This window comes from Schistocerca serialis, chromosome 4 (assembly GCF_023864345.2).
Source record: "Schistocerca serialis cubense isolate TAMUIC-IGC-003099 chromosome 4, iqSchSeri2.2, whole genome shotgun sequence".
Classification (NCBI taxonomy): Eukaryota; Metazoa; Arthropoda; class Insecta; order Orthoptera; family Acrididae; genus Schistocerca; species Schistocerca serialis.
Genome location: NC_064641.1, coordinates 558,262,706 through 558,284,012, shown reverse-complemented (window position 1 = coordinate 558,284,012; position 21,307 = coordinate 558,262,706). Strand labels below are relative to the sequence as shown.

At 38.1% G+C, this 21,307-nt stretch overlaps 1 protein-coding gene across 2 annotated transcripts in view; it reads left to right on the top strand.

Moving 5' to 3' along the window:
- Nucleotides 1-21,003, top strand: part of LOC126475292 (protein tumorous imaginal discs, mitochondrial-like) — a 121,934-nt gene extending 100,931 nt beyond the window's left edge. Inside the window, exons 7-9 of one of the 2 annotated variants that reach the window (XM_050103055.1) lie at nucleotides 5,517-5,733; nucleotides 7,958-8,082; nucleotides 20,618-20,757. In XM_050103055.1, coding sequence (XP_049959012.1) covers nucleotides 5,517-5,733; nucleotides 7,958-8,058 — 318 coding nt within the window. In that variant the 3' untranslated portion in view covers nucleotides 8,059-8,082; nucleotides 20,618-20,757. Of the gene's footprint in view, nucleotides 1-5,516; nucleotides 5,734-7,957; nucleotides 8,083-20,617 lie in introns of both variants that reach the window. The other variant, XM_050103054.1, reaches the window with a different exon arrangement.
- Nucleotides 21,004-21,307: the final 304 nt, after the last annotated feature.

Genomic DNA, 21,307 nt, shown 5'->3' with positions numbered 1-21,307 from the left:
ATAGAATGTCTAGTAAACATGGGCTCTAAGACATACACCTCAAGAGCTACGAGCACTTCATCTTTGATACTGTCAAACAAATCTCTTCTACTGCAACCTCTTTGCTTTCCATATTTTGGGAGGAGTTAGTGTGGACCAAAACAAGAAAAAAGGGTCTCTTAAACATGGAGTATAAAATACATATCATATTGTTATGAGCAGCACTTGTTAAATAGACATGATGGTTCACAGTATTGAAGATAAAATAGTTTCACAGTATTGAAGATAAAGTAGTGTTCGTAGCTCTTAATGTATGCACTTTAGATCACATATTTACTAGACACTTTTGCTTCGAATGATCATTACTGTCACATCCATGAATCTTTCCTCCTTGAACACCCTGTATAACACAAAGGAAAGGAGAAAATAATATTCTTGCTACATTTCTACATTTATTGTGATTTGGATGTTGTCAGACCTTGTTGTAGTCATCACCGTGATAGAGAGCAGCATGGGTGAGACATGATATCAGCTCTTTTTATCGTAGGTGCCTGAAACCTGGAGTACTGCATCCACAAGGGTTTGCTGGTGGTTGACTTTTCACTTGCCACATTGTCAAGGTTGTATCAAGAATACCTCTGTGCCAAAGGAAACTGCTGTTGGCAGTTGATGATGTCACAATAAATTTTTGCAAATAGCAGCAGCAGATGGACAGACTACAATACAGCATATCACTTGTCAACGTAATACGGGAAAACAACCACCAGTGGACAGTGATACCAGCCAGAACTACTGCTTTGGATTGGGCTACACAAGCCACCACCATGTCCCTGCCTTTGCCCATCGCATGTCACAGGATACAGGGATTAACATGGATGCAGGAACACTGCCATTGGGCACCTGAAATACTGAAAAAGATGCCCTATATTGATAGTCTCATCACATGTTTGTACGTATTTCTTATGGGTATGAGTACATGAAACCCATATGAGATGATGCAGTTTTACAGCCTTGGCACATGCAGCCAAACTATTTTTCAACTCGGTTGTTTCTGGAAAATGGGCTACAGTAGCGAGCACAATTGTAAGGGCCGTAGTCTTCACCTTTTAGTAGTTGAGTCCTCGCCTTCTTCTTCAGAATGTTGTTCCTCTTGGTCACTTAACAAATGGTCTGTGATTCCTAGTTTGGAATCAAAGTACTGTAGGATACTCCTTTTTTGGCTCATCATTCTTAATTTGCTCAAGCCTACTGTGAAGTGAAAAATAATTTTTGCTGTCCACTTTCTGGTTCTGGTGCAGATCCCGTAGAAACTCATTGTCCTGTCAAACAGGTGTATGCTAACCATACTTTTATTGTAGGAGCTGATTACAGCTGAACGAGGAGCCTGAATGTATGTTGCATTTTTCTTTGACTATTTTTTACATTGATCCAAAGGCTGCTTCCAAATCTTGGTTGAAGTAGTTAGGTTGGATTTTGGCCCAACCATTGTACAATAGAAATTAGTCTTCTCTCACTGTCTGGTCAACAGACCCGCATCCTTGATTTGTAAGAATCTTGTCTGCTATCTGATGGACTGCTCTGGGTATCCATGACTTCATTATTGTTCCAGAAAGTGACTTTGCATGCAAAAAATAATAACAACGTGACAGGTAGTGCCTTTTAGAAACAATCATGAAAAGAAATGTATTGTAAATTATCGAAGATAATCATCACTGATGCCTAGGAACTACTGCTCGAAAATGTGGCACTAGTTCAGTGTGTCCATTATGGTGGGCATCACTGTCTTGTAACCATAATTAAAGAATCATGCAGTCCTACCAAAACTTATTACACAGCAAAGCCACAAAACAACATTTATAGGTATTGTCTACAGTAGGTACATATTTTTCTGAAGTAAGTTTTGAAAAATACACAGTAATGGAGTAATACGCACCTACCATGCTAACATGTCATAAACAGAGCTGCTTATCAATTAGTATGAAGTGATAATATACACAAAATTCCAAAACAAAATGGTGTTTACACAGTCTTCTTCACATTGTAGATAATAGGTGTCATTTCTTAGGACAACCAGCCATTAAATAATGTGATGATAAGTGTGAAAGACTTTTTGAATTATTTCTTTCATTACAAACAGAAGGTTTACTGTGTAAAGCATGAGTGTTAACTGCATGGTTATAGTAAGGAAAATCTTGCAACTGCACAGGCATTTCATTGACATGATGATGTCTAGTTTCACTGATTTGATGCTAATTGCTTGTTTCCTGTTTATGTTGTCCCACCTTTCCAATCCTAACTAACCATGAAGTGTTTCAATTGTTGGGAAAATTCATTTCTTGTGGTAATGCTCTTTCATGGGATTATGAATGACATAAAATTTCAAAGGAATTCATCCAATATCATCTGTACCTCAGGAAAGAGACGTCAAATAATATTCTAATTTCAAATCTAGTGTCAAATAAAAATGATTCACTTAGATATGTACATTGGAAGTTACTCCAATTACTTTGGGATCATATAACTCTCACGTGGAATTTGTGTGTCAGCCCTTATGGTAAAATGGTCACTGTTGAACATCACTGTCCTAAGTAGACAGTGGAATGTTGCTGTTAAGGTGGATGTTATTATCAGTCATTACTAACATAAAATGACAAAGGATCCTTCATGTCATAGGGAGGGGGGATAGCAAATTCATCAACTAGTGCAATCTAAGCTATTCTCGACCCGAGTTATTCTCCACCAGGTAATTTTCATTACCTTCTGGATGCCCTTGCCCAGGCGCAGCTCGTAATTAAAGGCACTGAGGCAGAGCCACCATAAAATATATATTAAAATAAATTTCTCAGAAACATATTACAGAATTTAAATTATCAGAAAGCCGAATGAAATTTGTTCTCTGCAGTGGAGTGTGCGCTGATATGAAACTTCCTGGCAATTTAAAACTGTATACTGGACCAAGACTTGAACTTGGGATGTTTGCTATACTGTGATGTATAACAGTACAAGTCAAAGAACTTCTTCTGTATTGCTATACATCACATGTTGTCCTTTTGTCATTGGGTCATTGTATTGTAATCTTGCTACGATCTTTCACTCTTATTGGCAATTACGGTTTTCAGTAGTAACTTATGTCAAAGCATGTATGACATGTGATAAATTTGCAATATCGTTATCACATATAACACAGTGTTAAGCATTTTGTAAAATCGTACATGCTATTGACCAGCACCTAAACAAGATATTCAGTTTCACAAACGGTTAGAGGAAAAAGCGCACGAAATATGTACTGTGCATGGAATATTCCCTGTTACTTTAGTTTCCTTGCTTGCTGACAGTGGGTAAGATGCGTTATTAGCAAGCTTCAATTTTTGAGTGTATTATGCATGAGTTTAGTGATACAAGCTGTGATACGGTTGCAAATGGAACAGTGATCTGAAAATGTAGAGTAATTTACTTTTATTTCACGTAAATGGACACAAACTTGCAGGTCCTCAGACTAGCAGTTTTGGTCACCAATGACCAACATCAGATCTGTTTTACAAGAACTTGTCCTAATGTCCTGTAAAACAGATCTGAAGATGGTCATTGCTGACTGAAACCAGTAGTCTGAAGATCTCCAAATTTGTGACCATAGACATAAAATAAAAGAAATTTATTCTGAGTTTAGTGAGTTATATTTTGTTGTGAATAACAGCAGCATACCATGAGTTCGAAAAGAAAACCATATGAATTCAGTGTGCAGTTTATCTAGTATTTTTTGGAACATGCGATTAGGATGAAAGTGAAGGAACCAGATTAAATGAAAACAGGGTACACACACAATTTTAATACAGCAGTGTACAATGCAGCTGAGTGGTTGTGTGCACTGTATCACTTAAAATGCATATTTTTGTAATTTACAAGTGTAAATGCGGCATGTTCATTTCCATGGCAGCAGTTGCTCAGGTTGCTCATGTCAGCCAGTCACATGACAGGATTGGTGACGTCATGGAAACATCACTGTTTCATCACACGAACTCATAAACACTGTGATTTGAATGCACACAACATTAAACATCTAAAGGTTAGAAACAATAATACCAGAACCTGTAAGCATGCAATGAAGTTAATATACACGAGATTAAAGATCTCTCCAAAATGCATCTTTTAGTGTGATTTATTGTGGAAACTATTGGAAAATGTAATGTAAGCTACCTATGGATTTTATCTTGGAGTTAGCTTTATTTGTTATTTAGTAGCCAATTATGAAACAGAAAGAAGATGCCGTAGGTAAACATTTGGCTAGTGTGTTACATTGCCCTCCACCCTCCTGAAATCGTGGTTGTCATGACAGACTGATCTGTAGCGTAGCCTGAGGTCTGGGTTAATTCAGATTGATAAATGTCGCAGTCTTCCCCAGTACAAAAACCATGGGCTGCACCTCCCTTTGCCCCATTAGACTGGTGTCCTCAGAGTCTTCCATCTGGTTGTTTTTCAATTATTCCATTGCAACATCAGTTGTGCCCACCTCTTCTCTTCATTTTTTACTTGGCTTAAAGGCAATAAATCTAAATCACCATTCACTGGTGAATTAGTGATCATTCATATGAATCAGTCTTTGATAACTGCCTGTGGATATTTGACGTCAAGTCTGTGCAGAGATCAGGTCTCAACAGCTTTGTTTCAGTAATGACTTAGTGGCTGCTGCCCTGTGTCATATCCTCATTTTATCCCCAGGGATTGTGTCTCTCATATCGTCTTTGCTCCCCCAGTCTTCCATCTAAAAACAGTAAAGTAAAGCTGTCTGCCAAGGAAATGTTGGTTTGAACTCTGCAGTACTTTACAGGTGAGGTCCTGTTGGAGGCGCCCTTGACATGTTGCGACCTTTTTAAATGACATGCCTAACCAGTTTAACATGGACTCTGAACTCTGGTGCAACTTGATATTTTTCATGAACTTTGAAAAATTCACATGTAATGGCAGTCTCTCTTTTCAGTTTTATTGTATAGATTTGGAAGAATTATGATTTGTTTATATTTTTGTTGTACACTGTGAGATGCAAAATTACAATAGAAGTCCAGTAATATCTAACTTGTGTATCTAATGTCAGGCTTCAGTATTATGAAAAGGATAGTTGTTACTCACCTTATAGCAGAGTTGCTGATTCGCAGATAGGCACAACAAAAAGACTGTCAGAAACTGAGCTTTCAGCCAACAAGGCATTCGTTGAAAACTCAAACAAACACGCACACACACACACACACACACACACACACACACACACACACACACACACACACACAGTCTCTGGATGTTGAGGCTAGACTGTTTGACCACAGCAGCCAGAGACTGTGGTCGTGTGTGTGTGTGTGTGTGTGTGTGTGTGTGTGTGTGTGTGTGTTGTGTATTTTCGATGAAGGCCTTGCTGGCCAACAGCTACTTTCTGACAGCTACTTAGGATCTCTGCTATATGGTGAGTAGCAACTATCCTTTTTCATAATATTGTTCCATTCCATCCTGGATTTTCCATTGTGTAATGACAAGTTTCCTGTTTTTAGATTCCACCAGGCAGTTCCTCTCACACACGCATTAGACTTAGTGGGAAAGGCCTGAAGAAAATGAATACATTTGGTGGTTACGGTGATCATTATGTTCACATTAAAATAGGAATTCCGAAAAAGTTAAATGATAGACAAAAAGCCCTATTGCTTGCATATGCTGAACTGGAGGAAGATACACCTGGAACAGTAAGAGGTCTTACTTATAAAAATGATGGTAAGTTCTGTTCAGTACTTAGCAGCATTATATTGCATGTGCATTATTTCTTTGGCTATGATTTCAACAGGTATACTATGTCTGTTAATAAATGGATAACCCTGATACGGCAGGTATCAGATTTCGAAGCTCCATATTTCAGATATTAATTTGTGTTAATGAATGTCCAGTGTTAAGTTCAACAATGAAGTAGGATGCTACTCACTGTGGAGAGGAGGTGTTGAGTGGCAGACAGGCCCATTTAAATGCAGACTAACTTATCTGACAAATTGCTTCCTCAGAAACAGAAAAACCACACACTTACATGTGTACTGATGTTACAAGGCACTGAGACCCAAATTCCGTACTGTGATAGACTTTGGCCATGTTGTGTCTGTGAGCTTTGTGTGGACGAATGTGTGTGTGTGTGTGTGTGTGTGTGTGTGTGTGTGTGTGTGTGGGGGGGGGGGGGGGGGGGTTGTTCCCCCATCTATGTCTGAGAAAGCACTTGTCCAATAGCTTGGTCTACCTTTAAATGTGCCTGTCTGCTGCTCAATGCCTCCTCTGTGAGGTATTTCAATTTCATTGTTGTTTTTCAATTGTGGATGTTCCATTGTTTGATTTTGCTGTTTGTACAGGATGTAGATATAGACATTAATTCTGCATTTTAAAGTAATGACAGACATTATTCTCATTTCATGAAATTATATGTGAAAGTAGTTTTACAAGCACATCAAAACATGATATATTAATTACTTCAAGTGTGTCAAAACACGATACATGCATGATTTACACACCAAATATACCTTGAAAGTTATGGAACATGTTTGGATAAAACATAAAGATAATTATGTTAAATAAATTAGAACTCTCATTTATGGCCTGGAGCAATTTTTATTTCCCTCTGTTGGTATGCTGATGGAAAGAAAGAGTTGCTTTAAAATGTAAATCAGCGTGCTGATGGATTTGAAATAAGTTGCTCCAAACTTTAAATGAGAGTTCTATGTTATTCAACATAATTATATTTATACTTCATATTGACACTTCTTATAACCCATCTGTTCCTTCCTTCTCATAAAGAAACTTGTAAAAAAATTCTTAAGTCTAGCTATTGAGCTGTATTTGATTATATTATCACATGCACTTAGCCACAAGACATTGCCTGTTTAAGGTTTTATTGCAATGTGAAGATTGTGCTAGAACATCATTAATTAGATAGTACACACTAAGTTGTTTAGTTATGAGAAGAGAGAATTCTCATTATTATTGAAGTTTTGGTAGCTGTAACTTTGTACACATTATGGTTACACTTTCATTCTGCTTGCAAGAATGTAATTTGGGACCTGAACTGCAAGTTATTAATTTTATGTATTATGGCCATTCTCCTTCAGTTGTTTCAGTTGAGTTTTTTCTTTGCCCAGCCATTTCCAAAGTCAGTCACAGGAACATAGTTTCTGCTGTAACAGATGTAAATTGACTTCAGAATTGATTAGTTATGCCACTAACTGATGGTAACAGGAATAATCTACTTCTTCACCAGTGGTCATAACATATTGCATTGCATACCTTTACTGAGTCACTATGTTGGGTGATAGGAAGTGGACATTCTAACAGATAATCTTTTTGGATGTCTACCTCACCTTCTGTTTGAAATAAATCAAGGCATAACTCATTTATTTTTTGTAACCATTATTTGGCCATGTTGCATCATCTGAACATCATGTTTGTGTTTGATAATCTGTGAGTTGGAAGTTGTCATCCAGTTCTGGTTGTCAAATCTGTGCACTGATTAAGTCTGTGCAGCATATTTTATGGAAATATATTATAGAGTTTCTGATTGCATTTCACTTCCGTTGCATAGGCTATGTCAGTCTGTGGAAATTCCAGCCATTATGTTATCAGCTGACTAGCACTCACTGTTTTCACATTAGATACTGCTGCTCCCAGTGCTGTGAATACACAGTTTGTCTTTGTTTGTGTTCAGGCATTTCTCTTATCTGCAGCAGCATTTTCTGCCTGGTCTATGTCTATCCACTCACAGTAGCACAGTGCTTAATAATATGCAGACTAGTGTTCTTCACTACAACAACAAATGAGTCAAAGCCCATATTTGGTCAATGCAAACACTTGATTCAAGATACTATCTTCCAAAGTGTCATTGTTTCCATTATTCTGATGAAAATTTGTATCTTCAGCATGATGTCTCAGATAGACTTTGTTGACAACATGGTTTTTGTCTGTGCAGGGTCAAAGAAAAAAGATGCTATGGCAGGCTCAGAAAAAACTCAATTGAAAGAAGATGAGTCTGGCCTCCTTGGAAAGATTAAAAGAGCCATTTTTGGATAGCGCAAATGTTCCAGTATACAACATGTAAGTTAAATATTGCTATTTTTTTCAGGTTTTCTAAAATGTTTCTATAAAGCACCTATTAACCGTGTCCCACGTCTGTCATACTGAACAACTGGCCTTGCAGTATGCCTATTCGAAAGAATGCTACAAAAATTTATGATGCACAGCGTCTGACACATTTGAATTTTTTTGTAGACAACAATGATGATGATGCTGATGACAGTAAAGAAATTTGTATATGTTTTGTCCAGTTTATTTTTATTGGCAGCAATTCAAAGACTCCCCTCTTCACAGTGAAATAAAAACTGAGATTCTATTTGTATTACCTTTATTAACTTCACATTTGTAATCATAGCTGAGCTGATGGGTAGAAAGCATTGAGGGAAAGAATTGTTAGTACATAGAGAACCTTAAATCATCTTTGTGAAACTTGAACCATATTATTGTTGATCAATGACCACCAAAAAATTACATTTTTCTAGTTACGTCAGTTATTTCTCCTTGTCTCATCTGTACTTCACATGAAACATTTTAGCTTGCAAGGGCCACAAGTGTTATCAGTGCGTGAATGACATTAGAACACTCTGAATGAAATAAAAGCAGTAAATAATTGATCACTTGCTCCTTAACGAATATATACAAATTTTTTTTAAGTGAATCCTTATGAAGTAATCCGTTACTTTGACCTTTTAACCCTTACTTTTGTTTGAAAACGTAATGATGGAAGACACAAGCAGTCTGCTCTTTGAATAACTCAGTGGTTCATTAAGCCATTTTATGTCCAGAGGGCAAGACTCTTGTCTTTTAATTTCATCACAAATGTGAATGTTTCATCCTTCATAGTAGTGTAAGGTGAGTTACCAAACAACTGTAAGAAAATAACCAAAATAAATAATTTATAACAAATTTGCTTTGTTAGTATAAAGAAATTTAACCGTAATTTATGAGACATTGCAACAACAGTATGCTGGTAGGGACATTTGTTATAATTCTTTTTTAATTTTTGTATCCTTTGTTTGTCCAGTTATTGTAGTTTTTGCTCTTTATTTACTTGACCAAGAATAACATGAGAATCCCAGCACTTAATTTACTTATGTCATCTATTTTTCATCATATTGTACTTATGTCTTTCTGAAGTGACATGTGTATACATTATTTAGATTTATACACAGCGACAGATAACCAGCAATCACATGTACAAGACACTGAGTAGCAGTCAGGCAAGTAAGAAAAGGGCATAAATGGCAAAGCTTTCACTGATCATCCTGCATCGGAGTGCAGGCATGCACACTACTCAGTATGAAACACATTCCTCCATTGTCATTACATGGAGTTTCTTTGTCAGAGTATGTGTATTATTTTGGTTAGTAAACAAAGTGGCCAGATGTATGGCAGAAAAGGTAAGATAGACAGTGGATGGAATATTTCTGTCCGCAAATCTGTGTCTGATGATTCAAACATGGAGTTCCTGCCATCTGTGAGATATCTGACTACTACTACTACTACTACTACTACTACTACTATTTGTCTAATAGCAGCAGCAGCAGCAGCAGCAGTAATATTAATAACAAGAATAGGTGCTCATTAAAACGTTAGAGCAGACAATTTCAAAAGGCATGCATGACAAAAAGGATACGACATCTGCAGCAAAATGATAAGTACAAAACACCCCAACCAACTTCATCATTGTCTGCCAGAGAATACTAGTACTCTTTTATGGTGTATATGCTGTGCAGATTCCATCTCACAGTTTAAATCCGTGTCAGACTCTTAACTCAACCCTGGATTTATTCGATGTACTTGCCACAAACTTCTCCTCCTTTCTTCTAAGCTTTACAGAATCTCTTCTACAATGGTGTGAGACTAGCACCTTGGTAAGAATGCATATAATGGGTAACATGGCTTCTGCACATCCTCAGGGCTACTGCTAAGTGGGGTTTTCTTATTAGTGTTTATTAAGTATTCAGGTCAACACTGTATACACTTAATAAAGGCATAGAATAAATTAATCTCATTACAAGCACTGAGACAGAATAATTCATTCTTCCACATCGTAATGAGAGAGCCTTTGTGCAATTAGAGGGTAATATAGGTAATGATCAGAAGCTGAAGGGGAGAGATTTTCAAACTTTTGGGGCCCAAACTACTTTGACCGAAACATAACCCGCAGCTCCTCTCGCATATGAATCTGATATGAAGTGTGGGCTAAACTTAAGCTCTGAAGAGAAAAAAAGAATAGTAGTAGTTATTTCTCTAATAACTGTTGACATAACATTTTAATCAACATTCAGTGTTATTAGATCTTATTCTTGCAACAAAATCAATGCAAAGGATGAGCTTGCTTCTCCATCATCAGTTCTTCAAATCCCTGCACAAAATTGGAAATTACGACACTCTTTCTCAATATTCCTTTGTAATCTATATTTTATGTTGCTGGCTGCCAATGCTGAAAAACATACATCATGTAAGTAGGGCGTTGCAAAAGATCTCAAAACTTGTAGGGGCTTGTTCCCTGTGTGCAGATACTCATGCTTCACCATGCTCCAAAACTCAAGCAGTGAGAAGGAAACAAAGTTCAATTTCAGTGAGGTGTCTGAAGAAATATCAGTAATTGCTCTTGTTTGTCAGTGGAAGTTCTGTATTGAAAGGTTCTTTGTGGTCCAGTTGTGCTGATCAGCTTCTTCTGGAAAGTACTTTAGAAAGTAACCACTGATTTCATTGAAATTATCCACAAACATAGATTTCAGTTTCTCCCATAAATAAGTCATTGTCTTCAAAAACTGTTTGAAGAGCAGGTTAAACATAATGTATATCTTTATCAACATCATCCACTCATATGAAGGAAAGGTATGTAAACATATCCTCAGCACAGCCATGGGCACCCGCATGGCACCCTTCTATGTCAACCTTTTCATGGGCCATCTAGAGGAGACCATCCTAGCCTCCTGAAACACCAAACCCCTAGTCTGGTTCAGGTTCATTGATAATATCTTCATGATCTGTACCCAGGGCCAAGACACCGTATCTTCATTCCTTCACAGCCTCAACATCTTCTCTCCCACCTTCTTCACGTGGTCCTTCTCAACCCAGCATGCCACTTTCCTAGATGTTGACCTCCTGCTCTCTGTTGGCTTCATCCGCACCGCTGTCCACATTAAACACACCAGCTACTAACAGCACCTACATTTTGACAGCTGTCATCCCTTTCACACCAAGAAGTCTTTCCCATGTAGCCTGGTTACCCAGGGACAGTGTATCTGCAGTGACAAACACTTCCTTGCTCAGTGTGCTGAAGGCCTCACCAAGGCCTTCACAGTCGGGCACTATCCCCCAGACCTAGCATGCAAACAGATCTCGCATGCCATTTCCACTAACAACCCCAATCCTCCCACCACCCCCAAAACCAGCCACAAAGGAATGTCCTCGTTGACACCCAGTTCCACAACGGACTGGAAGAGCTGAACCAAATCCTTCACCAGGGCTCTGATACCTACCATCATGCCCTGAAATGAGGGACTTCCTACCTGAGATACTTCCCACCCCTCCTAAAGCGGTGTTCCACTGCCCACCCAACTTCCACAATATCCTGGTCCATCCCTATGCCACTCCCAATCCCAACCCAAACACCATGCCACAAGGATCATATCCCTGTGGAAGACCAAGGCACAAAACCTGCCCAATCCACCCACCCAGCACTTCCTTATTCCAGTCCTGTCACAGCTTTATCCTACTCCATCAGGGGCCAGGCTACCTGTGAAAGCAGCCATGTCATATACCAGTTCTGGTGCAATCATTGCACAGCTTTTTATTTTGGTATGAGTACCAATCAGCTGTCCACCAGGATGAATGCCCAATGCCAAATTGTTCCCAAGACCACCCTGTGGCAGAACATGCAGCTGAACATAACACAGTTGATTTCAATGGCTGCTTCACTACCCGAGCCATCTGAATTCTTCCCTCCACCACCAACGTTTCTGAACTGCACAGAGGGAGTATCCCTAGAACACATTCTCCACTCCCGTAATCATCCTGGCCTTAACTTATGGTAACATACAATACCCACACTCTCCACACAACAGTTTCCACCCCCTCTGTCCTATCATTCCCCCCCATTCTCGTCTCCCACCCTGTTTATTTGCAGCCCTCTGCCAATGCATCTGTCTGTCTTTACCTGCTCCTCTCCTTTTTATGTTCCTTTTTCCCCTGCACCTCGCAGCTCCACAACCACCTGACACTGTGCCTGTCGACAGTGTAGTCCCTGTACATTCCACCAGCATTCATCTGTCCCCCCACCCGTACACTACTAACCCTTCCCCACCCCCACCCCCTCCCTCTCCCTCTCCCCCTCTCCCTCCACCTCTAGATTGCTGCTTGCATCCCACGTGATGTTGCATTTCGGCCTGAGGTGCTGGAATTGACAGTGGTGTGTATGTGTGTGTGTGTGTGTGTGTGTGACGGGGGTCATGGCCAAAAGCTATACGTGAGTGCCTTTTAAGCGTGCCTGTCTGCAATTTTGTGTGTCTTCTTTGCGATAAGTAGCAATCTGTCTTCTCCTATAGTGTTGATAGTCTTACGTGGAGTTTCCATTGTTTGATTTTTGCTGAACGTCTTCCTTCCATCTTATAACCCTGTGATGTTTTCCTTTGTTACTCTTCTCTATAGCATTACTCTTCTCAGTGTTCGTGCTTTCTCTTCTTTCCTGTGTTTATTCACTGCTTTCTAAACTGCATCTACCTCCGACGCACACTGTATCAATGACAGTCCGCACACAACATAGACTTTGTGAACGTGCAGATTGTTGATGCAGCATATAATTCCCCAGATTCTTTCCTCAGATAGTTAACTGCATTTATTCCTGTTCGTATTGATCCCACTTCATCTCTCATCCTGACTTACTTTGTTTTTGTTTTCCCCACCTGCCCGTGGCACATGAACTTTCGATCCTGGATCTAACTGTTCCCCTCTCCCTCTCTTTTCGCTTATCACAACAAACACACATACACTACCATATTTCATCATTTTTTTCACCATGTTTCTGTACGTTTTTAACGTATTTGTGCTTGGTTTTATGTGGTTTCATATATTTTTACGTATTTATATGTATTTTTACATATCTGTGCGTATTTTTACATATCTGTGCCTGGTTCTGTATTCCTACATATTTTTTAGGCATATTTACACGCCTTTTTGCTTATACAGTTCCTCTCACAATTAACAACACTCATTTTGCCCATTTCTGCGTCATTCCCATTTCCTGTGCATTTTTCCTGCCACAATGGTCCCTTCCTCCATTTTTCTGCACCAATTCAGAAAAGTATCTTTCCTGTCTAAAACCCAGTCCCACATCCTGTTTCTCAAATGCAGCCCAAACCATGGCATTCCCCCCTCCCCCCCCCCCCCCCCCCCCCAAAACGGCCTAACTGTAAAAATTGCTTTCTCTGGATCCCACTCCTCCTTTCACAGTGACCTACACCTTTTCAGATCCCACCAATTGCTGGTTCTCATAAACCTGGTACTGTAAAAACACTTCTCTATGACACAGGCATCCTAGAACCACCTCTGCTCCCTCCGCAAGATACCACTACTCTGCAATCTGTACTTCGTACGTCACATCTCTGAAATTGAATCCCTTGCTCTCTAGCAGCTGGAGGAGCATTCGAGACACCACCTCCATAAATCATCCAACCTGATGACATGCTACTGCCACCTCGGGGCACCACTCTCCAACCCCTATAGTACCCATAGTGTTTCTCCTCGTGCACCCCTCATAGCAGCTAAACCCTGCCTAGTTGACCTTTTCAACTTGCCACATCCCCCGAAACTCCCTACCAACTGTCCACCAAATCTAGAGCCAAAACATTCCTGTAACAGTGATGACCTTTCCACCAAAACCCTCAGCTCCCCAATTTCAATCCCATCCAAAGGCCTCACCTGTAGCCCTACACCCAAATTTAGCCATGCTGGACTTGTCAAAGACCTACTTTCCTTCTCCTGATTGCTGCACATCTTTGCTGACAATCCTTCCAACCAAAACCACCCTAACTCCAACATGGAACCTTGCCTCTTCCAATGCGTGCCACCGTCCAACCATGATACTCACCCCCTCCCACCTAACCACCCGCTGATCACCTTCCAGAAATTCCTTACCTTCAACTTAGCCTCACCTTCCTTCTCAAGGCCACCAACCTTTCAGTAGAAGAAAGAACATCTATACACAGCCTCGAAACAAATCATGAGCTCATCATCTTACCTGCAGACAAAGGTTCCACCACTGTTGTTGGGTCATTCCATGTCAAGTCACCCAGGCCTTGACACCAACCATGTCAGATTTTGATGAAACTTGCAACAATTTCTTCTTTTATCATCCTGAAAGCACTTGTAAAATTTTCTTATAGTTTTTTTTTATAAATTTTTAAAGTTTTTAGATTTGGCTTTGTTTCAGCAGTCGGAAATTGTAACTTAAACGTGTCCTCACAACTAAAAAAATTTGTATATTAAAGAATACTCAAGATATCAGTATGAAATTTTGGAATAAGTTTGTGTATTATATCTAAATGTTAAAAAAATTACCATAAAGATGTATTAAATTCTTCCAAATGAAAAAAAATTTATAAGTTTTTTATTTTTATTTTTTTAGTTAACGGATGTTTAGTTTTACAAAAACTGCAATATTTAGAATATCAGACCTGATAGAAAGCTCAAATTTGTTTTAAAATACTCTTAATTGTATAGGCTATTAGATAAAAGAAAAATTATGTTGGCTTTTTAACCTGTTTAATAGTTATATAATTTTTAAAATAATATTAATTATATTTTAAAAATAAAAAATGCCAAGTGACTTAGACACCGAAAATAAGTTTTTGTCTTCTTGGAGTAACAATGTACACTTGGATTTTGTATTGTTACTCCTGTGTTTTGAAGTAAAAAATTATTACAGTGTTAAATAGTGCTTGGATAGTATTTTATTAAGTTTATTCGAACTCTCAGTAAGTACTGTTGCTTAGTTTACAGAGATTCTTTTCCAATATCCTACAAAAGTAACCAGAACAGTAATCAGACCAAAAGTGAAATCAGTATGTCAGATATTCAAACCTGTAGTGTAGGGTTATTTAAAAAATCTGACTGTTTCCAAACAACCTACACACCTTCAAGAAAGTTACAACCGGTATCAGAATTGAGTGAGGAAGAAAAAGATTTGATCCACTTACGAGCTGGAATTAATCTGTGTGAATTTAAGAATATATGTTCACACCACAGCTACTACTTTTTAAATGTTTTTGAAAAGTATCAAACAACATGTGTAAACCCACTAAAAAAACACAAAAAGCCCACCAAAAAATCGTTGAGAAGTGTAGGCATGGATCTTTCTAAACAATTACTGACAAAAAATATTAGCATAAAACCTGGACAAAAGCTTTGCTCAACATGCCGTAACTTTTGTGAGGAAAAATTAAGAGTTGAAGTCAATGAAAGTGAAACAGATGATGAAGTCATGGTTGAATTAGAATCATTGCAATCCAGAAATGAATCCCTCGTACAAACAAACATTGCTCTTGATTATTTAGGTTTAACACCGATAAAGCTTCATGGCTTGTCAGAACAAAGTAAAAGGTCTTATTTTAAAAGGAAGGTTAGCAGTATTGAAAAGACTGCAAAAAAGGCGGTTTCAAAAGCATTAAAATATGATGCACCAAGTTCTGATGATGACGAAGAAGATAAAAGTGTGGTTGAGAAAGCAAAGGATTTTGATGTAATGATTTCTCTTATGAAAGAGAAGATTTCATCTGTTGGGAGGTCTAGAAAAATCCAGATTCTGACCTTGGCTCCAGATTCTTGGACTCGAAATAAAGTGATGAAAGAATTTAATGTAAGTGAGTACATGGTGCGACAAGCTAGAAAGCTAAAATCTGAAAAGGGTATTTTGGAAACTCCTGGTCCAAAAAAAGGTAAAACTCTTTCTGAAAATACAGTAAGACTTGTAACAGATTTTTATGAAAAGGATGAAAGTTCCAGAGTGCTACCTGGAACAAAAGACAAAGTAAGTGTTCAAAAAAATGTGTACATGCAAAAAAGACTCATTTTGTGTAACTTGAGAGAACTCTATTATTCTTTCAAATGGGAGAATCCCGAGGTAGAAGTAGGATTTTCAAAATTTTGTTTCTTGAGACCTAAATGGTGTATCCTTGCTGGTGCTGCAGGCACACACACTTTATGTGTATGCAGTATCCACCAGAATGTTAAACTATTACTGGATGCAGTGAAAATTGAAGAATCTTATAAAGACCTAATTAAGATGCTTGTGTGCAACACAGAAAACCAAAACTGTATGCTACATCATTGCAACAGCTGTCCTGCAAATACTGCACTAACTGAGTACTTAACTGAAAAACTAAGTGAAGATTATGATTTAGAAGAAGAAATTGTAATCAGTCAGTGGGTTAACACAGACAGGGCAGAAATGATCAAACATTCTATCAGTGTTGAAGACTACATTTCTTTATTGGTTAGGTCATTGGAAAAGCTCACCCCACACTCGTTTATAGCAAAATCCCAATCAGCAGCCTTTAAAAGATTGAAAGAAGACCCACCACCCAAAACAGCAATTATTGTGATGGATTTCAGTGAAAATTATTCCTTTGTTACACAAAATGAGATCCAAAGTTACCAGTGGAATAGAGGTGGTTGTACTCTACACCCAGTTGGAGTTTTTCTAAGAAATGAGGAAAACAATGTTTTTGTTTCCAACCACTGTTTTATTAGTGATGACCAAGAACATGACACTGGTTTTGTTAACTTTGTACAAAAAGAAATTACAAAGTGGCTGTCATTACATCATACTGACATTGACTCAGTTCACTACTTTACAGATGGTTGTGCTGGGCAGTACAAAAATAGAAACAGTTTTAAAAATTTGACTGAACACTTGAGAGACTTTAATTTGAAGGCCCAACACTCTTTTTTTGCAACAAGTCATGGGAAGTCAATTTGTGATGGCCTAGGAGGAACTATTAAAAGAATTTTAAGGAAAGCCAGTCTACAGCTTTCAGACAAAGAACAAATAATGACAGCAATCGATGTGTATAAGTTTTGTGAAAAAAAAATATTGAAAACATTCATTTTCACTTTATTGACAAAAAAGAAGCTGATTTGCTACGGTTAAAACTAGAAGAACATTTTTCAGCAACCCGAACCATTTCTGGAACAAGAAGTTTTCATAACTTCAAACCACTTCCAACAAACAACCTTGAAATTAGAAGGGCTGCAGATAGTGTAAAACCCTCCTTAGTCTTTTCTTTCCATTCTTCTTCTGATTGGGTTCGTGTTGAACCATCCATAAATTGCTATGTGGCTGCAAATTATGATGGTAACTGGTACTTTGGACTGGTAAAAACAATATTCAATGATGAAGAAGATGCAGAAATTCTATTTCTACATCCTTCAGGACCCGCTGCATCATTTTATTGGCCTGAAAGAGAAGATTCCTGCATAGTGCCTTTGGAGCACATAGTCTGTGTAGTAGACGCACCTCAATCAAGCGGCACTGGGAGAATGTATTACTTCAAAAAAGACTGTATCAAAAGAACTGAAAGCTCTTGGATGAAGTGGAAAAACAGTTTGAATCAGCATTAATGTTTATTAAAAAGACAAAATTACTCAAAAAATTCAGTGTTTCAAGCAATGTTTCAAGCAATCAGTTGGGTTATACATAAGTAAACTATCTTTGTACATAATTCTAATGTAATCTACTATAATTAATAAACATGTTAAAAAGCCATCATTATTTTTGTTTTATCAAGTAGCCTAAATGTTTAAGAGTAAATTAAAACAAATTTGAGCATTCTATCAGGTCTGAGACTCGAGATATTGCAATTCTTATAAAACAAAACATCCGTTAAAAAAAAAGAAAAAAAAATACACACATATATTTTTTTTCATAGAAAATATTAATATATTTTAATAGCATCATTTTTATCTTCAAATATGCATAATAAATAAACTTGCTGCAAAAATTCATGATGTTATCTAAAAGAGTTTTTAAGATAAGCAAATTTAAAGTTTTGAATACAAACTAAACTGACCATTTCCGAAGGTTCAGAAAACGCAAAACATAAAAACTTTCAAAATTTATAAAAAAAAAAAATTGCAGGTGTTGTCAGGATGGTATTAGAACCATTTGAGCCAAATTTCATGAAAATCTAAGGAGGTGGGTGTAAAATTTATTTTTTATTGGGTGATTTGATATGGAATGACCCTGTTATGAATCACAGTGACTACCTGGCAGAAGGCCTCTGCCAGACTCCTACACCCATGAACTTTGCCAGAGTGAGGTACTGGCAGAAATAAAGCTGTGAGGATGGGGCGTGAATTGTGCTTGGGTAGCTCAACTGAGCTACCCAAGCATGACTCATGCCCCATCCTCACAGCTTTATTTCTGCCAGTACTTCGTCTCATGCCTAGGAGATGAGGTACTGGCAGAAATAAAGCTGTGAGGACGGGGCGTGAGCCGTGCTTGGGTAGCTCGCTTGGTAGAGCACTTGCCCGCGAAAGGCAAAGGTCCCGAGTCTTGGTCTGGCACACAGTTTTAATCTGCTGGGAAGTTTCATATCAGCACACACTCCGCTGCAGAGTGAAAATCTCATTCTGGATATCACAAAGATTCTCCATCTTCAGAACAGTCACTATCTACGACTTCGTTCCTGAGTTCATACACCCTTTCCTGTTTCCAGATATTCAGTGAAAGCCATTGAGAGTTACTGTAATGAATTATACACACATTGTTGAAAACCCCTTGACTTAAGTGACAGGCTTTCAATGGAATTTATCACTTCAATAACCGATTGAATGAACCTAATGAAGCACGGGCTCATGCTTTATAATGCCACTGCTTCTCAGTGAGTAAAACGTGTGTCGAAATAGCATGAGGAGCCATCAGAGCTAGCAATCCAGTGCAGCGGCCAACCGTACTGCAACCTTCATCTGTACACAAGTCTACGATTTTCCTAATTGATGATGTTTCTTCTTTAAAAGAATGTAGTATTACAAAGAGATATGTCGCTTTTGCTCTAACAGTTATTTTTGTACAGAAAAGAAAATCTTTATGAAATTTGTTATTTATAAACTGCACGTAACAAATTAGATGTGCATCACTGTCGTTGTCTGTAGCTCCATCCAACTGAACAGTGACAACGCCTTTTCCTGTGATTTTTTTTCCTTCATTTTTGTGGGCATAGTGTCCGTAGTTGCTTTATAATTCATGAGGATTTTTTGTCTGTCGTTGCAATGATGGATCAAAAATACCCCATGCTTTACCTTTGGGTTTGTCAGTTAATTGATCATTAACGCTGCCATTTGTATCCAGTTTATGAAGATTAGTGGCGTTGTCTGACAAAGGTACACTTTATTGTAGCTTTGCAACTGGCTCACTTATCATAATAGGTACTATTTCCAGAGCAACTGATGAAATAAGGGCTTCCGATGTGCTGTGAGGTTTGTTGCTCTTTGCTACACTGTATACAACTTTGTTAGATGAAAGAAGAAACCTCTATATGGCTTCACTTGTTTATTGAAAGTTTCTTTTTTGTTCCCTTATTTCTTTAAACCTGTGGGTAAAGTATTTTCAATGTTTATCAACCTTCTGTAATTCGACTCCAGATATCATGTCAGCAATAGCTTGAGAGTGAAATCAAAATTTTATTCATATAAGCAAGTAAGGCAATCTTGTACGAGGTTCTGTTACTAGACTTTTAAGTTACATGCAGCTAGAGGAGACGGACTGGAGGAAATCATTCAAAAGTGAAGATAAGTGCACCATACATTGGCACTGTACATAATCACCTATGCACATGTCTTTTGGGAAGATTGGTATCCTTCCGGTTTGACATTTAATGGATGACATTCATAAAAATATAGGCTCTGTTGACACTCAGGGAGGTGATGTGTTGGGTTCAAGAGGACCATGTGAAGCAGATATGAGGGGACGTTTTGAGATTGTGAAGGAATGACGATAAATATCCTGGCCCTGAATCCATATCATGAAAGTATCATCAATAAATCTGAACCGTCAAGAGATTTAGGATTGAGTTACTAGGAAGGTTTCCTCTGTATGAGATAGACAGTAGTTCTGGATCAGTAGGACATTGAGAAAAGTAAAGTTCAACAGTGGCAAGGCAGTGGACGTAGGAGATGTTGGTATGCAAGGAAATCATGTCAGTAGTGACAAGTAGAATTTGGACGGTAATGTGATGGGAATGTTTGAGTGGTGGTAAAGGAAGTGTTTGGTATGGGAAGCCAGGCGGTGGGTGATGGATTGGAGCTGTTGGTCAACAAGGGAAGTAGACAATGGAAACCGATACAGTTTTGATTGGAGTGAAGGTGATTTTAATAAATAATTTTGAAAAATATAGTACAGGCTTTTCTTCCAGAACTGTTGTTCCAGTTCTATAATTATGTGATGCAATGAGTAATGACAGGTTTTGTTACATTGCATTGATTTTCATTAATTTCATGTATAAGCCATTGTTCTCTAAGTTCTGATAAGTGATCTTTTTTTCTCCAGGGAAAAAAGAATATACTCTGGAGCCTCATCGTATTTTGCTGCTGATCCGAATGGCATTGGAGGGAAAAAATCCAGTCAGTCACACTAGTGAAGTGTCAAAGCAGAATCAGAGGAAGCCGCGCACTGATGATGAAGGAAAAGAATCGTCAGACAGCAATTCCAGGAGTACAGAGGAACCTAAGAAGAAACTGGGGGCACAGAGATGAAATATGTAGTCAAATTCAGAAGTCTATTATTGAGTTGGTTATAGATGCCACTTGCATAATACCTGTGTATAGCCTCCTTTGTTGCTATAAATACAGAAACTGATATTTTTATTTTACAAGATTTATTTGTTTTGTACATATATATGGCAACAGTGGTGTTAATAAATACTTGTTATGATACACTGCTATCTTTTGTTGCAAATCATTGGTAGTGTATTAGTACATTGTTTACCTGAAACCGCATCAACAGCAAGGCAATATTTTTGGCATGTGGAGATATCAAAGAATTTAATGGCTTTTGAAATAGTGGGAGGCTGGAGGAACAACACTTTGGACATAAAAACAGCATTTTTTCTGAGTAATACTGCCTCACTGGCTGTCGTTGTTTGAGATTTAAATGTCCTTGCATTTTTTATTTTTCATTTCTGCTGTGTAGCCGTTTTCAAGTGTCTGTGCCCTGATGACTCAAGCTTATTTCCATGTG